Genomic DNA, 11244 nt, shown 5'->3' on the forward strand with positions numbered 1-11244 from the left:
CAAAATCATTTCCAACTATTACACAGTACTGATTAGCTGTCCAGCAGATGAAAACACACAGCTATCACAGCAATACTAGCAACTACACCAATGTCCAAATTCATATGAAATTAAGAACAGCTTTTGACTGCCCTCCTCCTTCAGGCATCTGATTTTCAAAAGAAAATTTTCTTGCTGGTCAAGAACAAAAGCAGAGCACTCAACTTTCATTCTGAGAAAAGAAATGAAAAATAACCCTACTGCTTGACAACTTTGAAAAGTTTCCTGAGAACATGAGAGCTTACTTTACAACTGACGTTATCGTATGAAGCCTGCCAAGAAGTTCATCCAGATAATAGCACATTCCCTAGGGACCTTAGGGAAGAAGAGCCCAGGGACACTTTCCGGGAGACTTCTTCATTCTCGTCTCACTGGCACAAAGCCAGTTAAGTGATGGATAAAGGCAGCAGGCTCCTGAAAGTAGGCTGCCACTAACTGAACAGCCTGCTGCTCCTTCAGTCTCCCTCAGGACACCAGGAAAGGGGCCAAGGGAAAGAGGCTGTGTTTACTGGTGAAAATTAGCCCAGTCCTCACTATCTGCTTTTCTAAGAACAATTTGGGATTGAGTGGTTCTTTCCCTGTGCTCATACAGAATAATACTTTTGAAAAATATCTACTGGTGATCCTACTAGACAAAAGCAACAGGTAAGGTGCTGACATCCTCTGCACCTAGAAAACAGCAAATAACCCACCAAAGTAACAGTAGGGTGCTACTACCTTGCATTATGAAACTTCCAGTGGTGACAAGCGCATCTATCAGACCTAGCTCTAGAGAAAACCACTCAAGCAGTCTGATCTTCACTGCTAGACAGCGGCCTTAGGAACTAAAAAGGTGAACACTTGCCAGAGCCTCAGCTATCACTTTTAAATCTTATTAGTTCCAATCATTCTCACAAATACTACTACCAACGTTTCAGTCCTCTAATGGTCCATTGAAAATTGGCAAGCAGTGCAACCTCTTCCTCATTTTCAACTGACAAATTACATTAGAAGACAGCGAAACAATTAGGAAAAATTATTTACTACTTTTCAAAATAAGTCATTGTCAACTTTGCCACCAAGAAAATGATAAATTGAAGGGCAGTCTTCAGCAGAAAAGTGTTCTTAACTGTTCAACATGGGAAGAAAAACAAGCTGTGCTCTATTAAAATGCAACAGACTAAGAAATCCTGGTAGCATACATACAGAATTTGTGTCACGGTGCTTCCTTTGTGCACTAACCCTTCCCCCCTGAAAAGATACATAGTTTTCAAACAGTTTTGAGCTGTTCTTCTGAAGAGCTGGAAGTATTAGATTGGAGCCCTGACTTCTAAAGTTGGATCAACATTAAGAGAGAAACAATGAATTTGTAGTTGAAAGCTTCAGCAAGCATAGATAAATTTGTTTCAAGAAACATATACAGTGTCATATTGCTGTAAGAAAACAATTTAGGGTGGGGGGTACTTATCCAAGTATGAGAAAAAGTCCCTTTATGTTATGCTGTTCCCCAGACAAGGCTTCACTCAAAGTGAAACAGACGTCAGCAGCAGGTAGGAGACAAACCGTATTGCACAATCACAAATCAGATGTGCAAAACGAATTTTTAACTGCCTATACATTATTTTACCTTGAGTTTGGACACATCACCATTAGGTGTAATTTTTGTCAAGTAAAAGCCAGGCATTTCCTCTCCATCTAGCTGGGCCTTGGAACGAGCAAGGTGGGGATGAAACCTGATCACAGCACGTCAAGTTTCTCTTGAAACGGAAAAAGAAAGCTCCCGCAGGAATTCACTTTAAAGCACTGAGTACAAAACGCTTTGACAGTTTTCTCAAGCCTGTCTGTGAAGCAACTGTGGATGGTTCTTTTTACTTTCCACCCTTCCAGCAACGCTCCAGCACCAGCCCTTCTCACCACTTGTTTTGCTATGCGGCAACGTTACTTGGGCTAAGCAGGCCAGCTTGACTCCCACCGCCATCCCGGCGCTCGCCCCCTCGCCCGCAGCCCTACGAGGCCAGGCAGGGCCCGCAGCACCCCCCGTGCTGTCACCGACCAGGCCGCAGCCATCGCCGCCCGCTGCCAGGAAGCGCCCCCGGCCCGGCCGCTCCCCGCCGCGCCCTGACCGCCGGCCCGGCCGGGCCGCCGCTACTGCCCCCGGTTCCCCGCCACAGGCGAGGCCGGGCAGCAAGAGGGCTGTGCGGGGAGAGCGGGCCGGCAGCCCGCGGGGGTGGCGGGGAGGCGGGAGCGGGGTCGGAGGGAGGGCCGGCCGCGGGGTTACCTCAGGGGGAGGCCGGGACGGGACGGGGCCCGGCGGGAGCCACTCACCCACATCCTGGTCGAAGGGGTTGGTGGCGAAGAGCGGCATCGCGGGGGCGCGGCGCGGCCACCCTTCCCCTCCCGGCAGCGCGGCGGCGAAGCGAGAAGCCCTCGGCGGCGGCGGCAGCGGCGGCTCCTCCTCCTCCCGGCCGGGGTACCTCCGCCGCCGCCTCCTCCCAGGGCCGGGGAGCCAGCCCGCCGCACAGCATGCTGGGAAAGCGGGGCTGGCCCCGCCACCGCCTGGCGGCCCGCGGCCTCCCCGGCGCCCGGCCCCGGCCCCGGTTCCAGACCTCCCGCCCGCCTGGCGGCCGCAGCGACGCAACGCCCGGGCAGCGGGGCCCGGCGGGCGGGACGACCCCTCGGGCCCTTTCCGCAGGCACCCAAACTGTGCCTGGCCCTCGCCGGGCTCGGCAGGTGGGCGGGCGGGCAGCCCGCAGGGCCGGACCTAGCCTGGCCTGGCCTGGCCTCGGCTGTCGCCCGGCTCCCTGAGGTACCCACACTGCTGCCCCCGGCCAGGCAGGTTAGGGCCGGCAGGGCGGCTCAAGGCGGGGGTTTATTTGACTTAGTTCTGCCGAGCTCCTTCGTGTCTCCCTGGTTAGGAGGTGAGCTGATGCCAGACACGCTTACTCCTTATACCTTATAGGAAGTTTTCAGAGCTTCCCTATACATGGGGCTGACCGAGCCTTTTCACTGTTAATGCCACCGTGCTTTTAAAGGAGGTGGCCTGACAAGGAAGGTGGAGGGTGTTAGTGATGGCAGTGCCTTGCACAGCATGGCAGGGGAGCCTGACCGCTTCTTCGGGCTTAGATCCTGCTGAGATCAGTAGCTGGCTGTTGTCCACAGGGCCTTGAAGTTATGGATGCCCCATCCCTGGAAGTGTTCAAGGCCAGGCTGGATGGGGCTTTGAGCAGCCTGGTCTAGCGGGAGGTGTCCCTGCCCATGGCAGGGGGGTTGGAACTAGATGATCTTGAAGGTCCCTTCCAACCAGAACCATTCTGTGATTCTATGAATATCTCACAGCCTTTGGCTGCACAGTGGTATCTTGCTCCTTCGCTTTGTACAAGTGTCTTGTTGGCTTTGGTGGGATACGATAACAATTTGACTCCTAGGATATGACACTTTCTGCCTATTCCTGCTGTCACATAAAACTCAAGTCATTAACCTTAAAGACTTCTAGTACTGTTTAATTACTCTGAACTAGTTGGATCACAAATTAAGCAAAAAAGGGCACACGCATACACATGAGGGAAGAGTCGTAGATATCTAAAAGAGCATTGTGGGAACATCACAAGAGTGCAAACAAGAAATGAAAAAGATACTGTTCGCAGAGCAGAAACGCTAGCTGCAATCAATAGCACTAACCATGCTCAATAATGAATGTGATTGCATGCATTAGGCAGGCTTCTGACACATCAAATGAAAACTGCACACCAAGCCTCTTCCCACAGGGATTTACGGTCATTAGGCGCTTCCTTATTTTACTAAATCTTTTTCCAGGATCTCAAGCTCTGCTTTTTTCCCTGTCCACAGCAACTGTTTTCAGCAGCTGATGCAGGTCATTATTGATCTACTGCTTAGGACTGACTATTTTTTAAGGAATTGCATGTTTTTTTTGGATTCAGCCTCAATTCAACGACATCTGGTAGATATTCTCAAAGGATGCTTTACCTCCTCAGCATTCATCATCCCCCATTATGTTCACAAAAAAACATATGGTAGATGTTCTCAGAGCCTGTTTTATCTGCTCCTTTTTCATCCCTTCCCTCTTGATGTGTTTCAAAATGAATTGTAAGGTTCCTTTCAAAACAGGCAATCTTTTATGCAGTAGTCCTGCAGTAAGAGCAAACACAAGAGGTGTGGGGAACTGGGGTTTTAGACTGTCTTCAGCCTGAAAGGATTCCAACCCAACTTCACAACCCAACTTTTTTGCCCCATTTTGAAAAACGTAGTCTATGCGCAGGAAGCATCTTAAGGCTCTGTAGTCATGGCTCATGTTTTGTTTCTGTAACAATTTTTTTCTGTTGAACAGGCTGTGAAGTACAAGAGTCTCTTGAATACCCTATATTACACTGTATCTCCCTCTTTTCCCGGTCCCATGGCTCTAGCATTCTTCCATGGCACAGCAGTGGGTGGTGGTTAGAGCACTCTTCCACAAAGTGTGGGGTTTACCTTCTCAGGCACAGATGGCTGTGGAAACCAGCTTTTCCACCTTATGTGTGAGTAGTATAATGAGTATGCTATTAAAAAAAGGTGTGTTAAACTTCCTTTGTTGGACCTAGTTCAAAATGTTTGTACTATTTCCTACTGCATTTGAAATGGGACTCGTGCTGCCTAAGCTAACTATCTAAAAGTAAGGAATCTAGTTCAAAGGTACAGTCTCAAATTGCATCTAATTTCAGGGTAACTACAGCTGATCAAGAATGTAGCAACACTGCACTGCCTGTGCCCACAACTATGTGCTGCCACTGCATTTCTCATATTAGGTTTGGAATTTGATCTAATTCATTTGTGGCTGCACAATCAGCTGATCCAGCCAAAAACTACCTCACTGCAAAAAGTTCCCTGTTGGATCATGTCACTCATCTGACTCACCTTGCAATTACATCCCAGGCAAGGGAAGAGGTGGGAAGGCACAGCTGGGGACTCTACTTCACCAGGCTGGGTCAAGCAAAACAGGCATGTCCAGGGGATTATTCATCTGTTCTATTTCAGACTTCCCTCCAAAGATGGCCTCTGCAACAGTCTGCCTACTGATTTCACAGAGGAGCTCATCTACCCAACAGTACTCTGACTTTGGACTTGTCTCCAGACAGCCTTATACCAAGTTTTAGGTAGGATGTTTTTCAAAAATATGTGCTACTTTTGTCCAAAGTGAAGAGTCTCAGGTGACTGGTACGAACACGTCTTCTTTCTTTGCACACTTCACTTTTTATATTGTAATGTTGTTCAGGTACTGCTAAGTGATAAAGGCATATATGCAGTTAATTGCCAGGGCAACTCGCTTCCTGCATTTTAAAGATGTGACATACTTCTGAATTTGCTTAATTAACTGTTTAATTTTATTGTCTGCTTATATAATTTATTGCTTATTTTTTAAATTATGACAAGGGTTTATCCATGACAATGTTAGTTCCAGATTCTGATGATATACAATAAATCATTTCCCTATAGTCTTCAGGTAGAAAAGGGACTTACGTACAGCAACTTATAAATGACAAACTGCTGTAGAAGTTCTATGCTTTTTACAATCACTCAACTGACACACATCTGCATTAGACAAGCATATTTTTTAGAGAAGACAAAACCATTATGGTCATGGAGGGGAATTCCATTGCAGTTCCAATTTACTGAAGGAGGATTGTAGTTGGCATCCCCATTTACTTTAGCACCTATTAGTTTGCTAGCTGCTGCACTGTAAAGATGAGGTGTATAACTCCAGGCAAAAGTCAGGCCAGTACACTTTTAGCAAGGAGACAGATATGAAAACCAACGGTTGTCTCAGGGATCAATCATGCTGGTCTCTATTTTAACTGCATTTTCATTATAGTCCACGGTGTACATTGCTTTCGGAACTGGAAGCTGGGCAGAAAATAAAATCAAAGGAAAAGAGGATAGAGAAAGTGCCAGCAGTCCATTTAATCACAGCTTTTGTCTTTCACAGGGCAAGTACAAGATGTTTTGGACGGCACACAAGATGCTGTAATGCATAACAACAGAATGATATGACTAAGACAAAATTTGTCCTAGTCACAGGCAACATGTAAATTTTCTAAGTACTGGACTATGGTGATTTACTCCCTGTCTATAATTTTATTGTACATGTGCTAATATTTTGCAAGTGTCCAAATTGTATGGCTGACAGGGTGTTTTTATCTATTTCTTTATATAAAAAGAATATATGAAACATATCAATTCAGTAAGTCTGGTGTCCTCTATTATACAAGAAGTCAGGCTAAAATTATTTAATTGTCTTTTTTGTATGCAAGTAGGATTATATGAAGCATATAGCTGGAGCTCCCTCAAATCCATGTAACTTCAGAACTAGGCGAGTATTCAAATAATAAATGTTCTAAAACAATTCATTTTGTGCTGACCACATTAAAAATTGTAACGTGCCTCTTTCTAGTTAGTATTTGCCCATACAGATGCCAGAAACAAGTGTTTATATCTTCCTCAGTCCTTCTGTATTCAAAGCCATACTTACAAACCAACTCGTAGTAAAATTTCGTATGCTTACACTGCAGTTTTGTTAAATGATTTTGGATAACAAGTTCACCAAAGTCAAACACAAAAATGTGTTTATACTCTTTGCTTTAGTAAGCTAATAGTGATGTATTGTGATATACCTGTAAGAAGCAGATAGAGCTGCTGGGACCCGTGGGTGCCCAGGCGTCCCTGGGGATGCTGGTGGGAGCATCACTCTGTGCCAGCTCCTGACACTGCCATGGGGAACCACTTGTCCCAGTGCTTTTTTTGGCACAAACACCTGTTCTCCATGTGGCCAAACCGACTACACCCAATATGGTCCCTTTTCCTTGCTGGTAACTCAGACCAGTTTTCAACCAATGATGAGGTTAAAATTAATCTTTTCATTCTCCACCACTCTTCTAAGAAGGAAAATAGAAATACTTCCACTGACCATAAGGGGAGTTAGATTGGCACATTACTCCCTTGATGAAGAGCCCTTTTAAAGTTAAGTCCTTGAAATGAAACTAAATAACAAGCAAACATTGTGTGTGCTCTGAAACTAATAATGGAAGCAGCCTCCTCTATAGAGATTGTAGTGCTCACGCAAGCAAGCTGCCATTGAAATACACTGAAAATCAGAAGGTATTTTTAATATTATTGAAATGTATTTTGTGAAACTTCATGAAAAATCTGCCTAAGTTGGCAAGGTAGCAAAGCCTTCATTATTTACGAAAAATGTTACATCTATTGCATAATATGGGGAAGGGAATTTAAGAATATCTTATTTACGCCAGCAGTAAATTTTCAACATGTACTTTATGTTACTCACATGAACAGTACCACTGAAGTTAATGGTAGTAATTTTAAGTTTTGAGCATTTTATATGTATATCTATCTGTATAATTAGAACATTATAGTGGAGATAGCTTCTCGATACAGCCCGTCTGCCTAGTGTGTGAAGGTGCTGACTGCACAGATCACAGTCTCTGGGACTGGTCTATACATAAATCTATCCAAGCTTATCAATGCAGGGTAGTTAAACAGTGGTACAGTCCACAATACTTCATAAAGAAAATAATTGTTGCACAGAGTCCAATTAGTCTATTATACCAAAAGCACACTGAGTTTGAATAAACCAAACTCAGATGTGCAGAATCATCATCTCCCTTTAACACGTGTGTGTCCTTCAACACTGCGGATTGGGTTATAGTTTTGCTTCTGAAGAGGATTGAATAGAACAATACACAAGGGCATCTCAAACTGGTGCTTTTCGGAACACAAAATAAATATACCAGTGCTTTTCGGATATATAGAATCAATAGTTTTCATACAAACTTCTAAATGTTTGCACTAGAATTTTGTATTTTTATAACAAATATCAACTTCCACTTCAGCCTGCGTTCATGGCACCTGTTTTCTTTCGCCGACTACTGAACTGTACAGTCAAAGGTTTAATATGAATCATTTATCTTGCAGTAGCAGTGCAAAACTCTGACTGTTCGGATGTGCCAAATACAAAGACATCTTCTGGTTCTTCCCACAAGAATTATGCAATCCATTCTACACCACACCTTTTGAAAGCATCTTCTGTCCTATTTCCAGAGTAGTAAATAAAATAATAGTTATACACACCCAGATGAATAGACAGAAAGTGCATGAACACTGTGTTGTTCAATTTAGACATAGCTAAATTCTGTTTACTTGCATTTATCCTTGAATACCTCACTGATTACTATATACCATAAACCTAAAATAGCGTCCAATTACTATATATGTCTGTTGTCTCAACACTTTGTTCTTGCAAAGTGTGTTGAGAACATTAAGTGAAGACGGGGCAGAAGGACATGCAGGATTTCAGTTGTTAATTTTTTGAACAAATTCTCCTTCCTCAGGATTTGAAGTTATCATCTGGCATTTAACTAATCTGAAGTATAAAGGTAATCTCATGATTCTGCAGGGCTAATACTAAGTAATTATTGCAGCATTTCATAGTAGATGACCTTCCTCTGTGACAGAGGAGCTGTAAGTCATTATATTAATTTCAGAGCACTACAACTTTCCATTTCATAGAAATGTTACTATATTGGATAGGTAAATTTTGTAACAAAAAAAAAAATCATTATAAAACACTGCATGAGAAAATAATTCTCATAAAAGCTTCACCTTGCATTTCTGGAAATAGATTGGAAATAAAACCCATTCAGCTTTATAAGGCATTGAATATCTACTTGTGCAATAGGAACCTAGAAGATAAATACACACTGATAATACCAATCACAATCACAAAGGCGGACGGGAAAACCATTCATTCTTGTAATAACAATATAGCAATGTTGATGGTTTGGAACTAGAGTGAATAAAGGAGAACCGCCTGTGAAGGTTGAGAATGAATATGAAACAGAATGATGCGCTCACCTACAATACAAAAGACCTTGATCTGACTCTCTTAAAATTTATTAGGAAGCTTGATTTCAGACTCTACTTGAATAATAGCAAAATTAAGCTAAATTGATAAGACAGTCATAATTGATTTAAAAAGCTGATTTAGGTAATGCAATTAATGTATAAGCCATTTCAGTTCCATTGGTTACATTTCTGAACGTAGACATTTTGAGATTTTTTAGGCCAAAAGGTGCTAGCCAAAGTTAAAATACTAGATGAAATAATTTTGCCACTACCAAAGTACAGTATTTCTAATGAAGCACAGATACTGTACTTAATGCTTTGAAAATAGCTGACATTTTATCAAATTTAAACAAAGGCTCTTATAGTGATACATAGACTACAGATTAGTAAATGACAAATATATACATTGTAAATTGACAGAAGTCATGATTAAATGAATAACAATAGAAAACTTATGAAAAGGAAATTACGTTTCAACTAATTTAGTGCAATTCCTGGAACACATAATTGCAAAAACAGATTTAAAAAAAAAAGATCATTAACACAACAAACACATTTTGAAAACTGCTGAAAAATTGTCACACAGGAACTACCAAGGTTATGAAGTAGTTATGGATTAAGGAACAAAATATCTCCATGGATCAAAACATGGGAAACAGAAACAAAGAGCAAGTTTTACTATAGCAGAAAGAAATCAGTGGAGGGTTTATGAACGTTCTGTAATAAGTTTTGTGCTTAATACATTCATAAATGGTCAGGAAACACAGACAAGTGTGGGATGGCAAAATTTGCAAATGACACAAAATGTTTAGTTTATTCAAATCCAAAAAGGATTATGAGGATATTCAGCAATTTCTCATCAATTGGGTGAATGGGTAGTGTGATAGCAAGAGAAATTGTATGCTCATAAATAAACCTCACAATATTAGAGCAAAACCATCGAGCTACTTATCCTCACTAGTAAGTTCTTAATTGACTAAATCAACTGAAGACAAACCTGGTCATCATTACAAATAATTTGTCCATCCAAAATCAGTAAGTTTGAGCAAATAAATAGTGAGAAGGAAAATAATACTGAATTCTAATGAGAATATATCAAACATTGTTTATCAAATTTCAAAAGATTCTGTGCAAAAGCATGGAGAAGATCCAAGGCAGGATTTAAAACTGGAAAATGTTTACTTCAGAAAGCAAATAGGACTTGTTCCCTCAAATCTGCTGTGGAAAAGTCTCGAGAGAGAAATGGCAAAGGATAGCTAAAAGTATTAAAAAATCACAACTAATATTAAGAATTGGGATCACGTCATGCCTTTCCCCATGTATCATAATTTAAAATTAGAAAGTCTTCATCACTTAATGAAGTCATAAGTTGGCAAATTCAAATGAGACAAAAAACACTTTACACATAGTATGTCGTTCATTTGTGACACCCATTTCAACACTGCATTGACAAAGCCAAGAAGTTAGAAAGCTTTGAAGAGAGGATTGAAATTTGGGCAGAAAAAAGGTGTAAGTTAGGTAACAGAAATACCCAGAATTAAAATAGTAAATATAGTAAATATTGTGGAAAGCTACAGAGTTTAAACCAACTTGTAACTGTTACACTGAGATGAAATTTAGGCTCAGATTATCCCGTATTTGCCCACTACATAGTTCCTTGCACTTTCCTCTGTAACCCAAAGTTGGCAAAAACCCTGAATTCAGTCGTTCAGTCCTGTGTGTAAATTCTTTTGTCTGGACTTTCTAACGATAGGATTCCGAAATTAGTTTATGACTACTTGAACACAAAAAGCATCTGTGTATATATAATATCGGTACTTACTATAATCTTACCAGCATATACATGGTGCTGTTTTGCCAGGTACTCATTTTGCACGCACATGTTACACATTTGCCATTGTCGGTGGGCGTGTGTTTTGAGGCTGGAAGCTGAACATCTGTGTGCTTTGGTGAGGAGAGGGAGAGAGAATGAGTCCTCATATGGCACATCTACTTGTCTTTTACCTGAAGGCCCACCAACTGAGACCATCCAGGTGTTTTAAACACTGAGATGACCTACCCCAACCTAAAGGAGATAGACTTGGACTCTTGAAGTCTTTTAGGACTGAAAAAGTAGCGTTCCAAAGATATATGCTGTCCCACCGCTGCGTCACACCAGCATAGGTCACGCCAAGGCTGCTCCCACTTCCACGGCGAGCCCCAGCAACACTCCCAGTGCTGGCAGATCTACAAGGCAACACGCATGTTCAAATGCCACCCTTCAGCTTGCCAGCTGGGTCCTCTTCAGGCCCTGGGAAGAAATTCCCCTCCATCTCA

At 42.2% G+C, this 11244-nt stretch overlaps 1 protein-coding gene and 1 long non-coding RNA gene across 4 annotated transcripts in view; one reads left to right on the top strand and one right to left on the bottom strand.

Annotated features, from left to right (window-relative positions):
• STAM (signal transducing adaptor molecule) overlaps positions 1-2527 on the bottom strand; it is a 37378-nt gene extending 34851 nt beyond the window's left edge. For all 3 annotated transcript variants that reach the window (XR_010069812.1, XR_010069811.1, XM_063324725.1), the window contains exon 1: positions 2344-2527. Coding sequence is in view for 1 of the 3 variants with exons in the window: in XM_063324725.1 (XP_063180795.1) it covers positions 2344-2383 (40 nt within the window). In the remaining 2 variants the exon portion in view is untranslated. The remainder of the gene's footprint in view (positions 1-2343) is intronic.
• Positions 2528-2707: 180 nt separating this feature from the next.
• LOC134511165 (uncharacterized) lies at positions 2708-6357 on the top strand. The gene is made up of 3 exons (XR_010069813.1): positions 2708-2824; positions 5047-5165; positions 5996-6357. It is a non-coding gene; the product is annotated as an uncharacterized LOC134511165 (long non-coding RNA).
• The last annotated feature ends 4887 nt before the right edge of the window (positions 6358-11244 follow it).

Source organism: Chroicocephalus ridibundus, chromosome 2 (assembly GCF_963924245.1).
Source record: "Chroicocephalus ridibundus chromosome 2, bChrRid1.1, whole genome shotgun sequence".
In the NCBI taxonomy this organism is placed as follows: domain Eukaryota; kingdom Metazoa; phylum Chordata; class Aves; order Charadriiformes; family Laridae; genus Chroicocephalus; species Chroicocephalus ridibundus.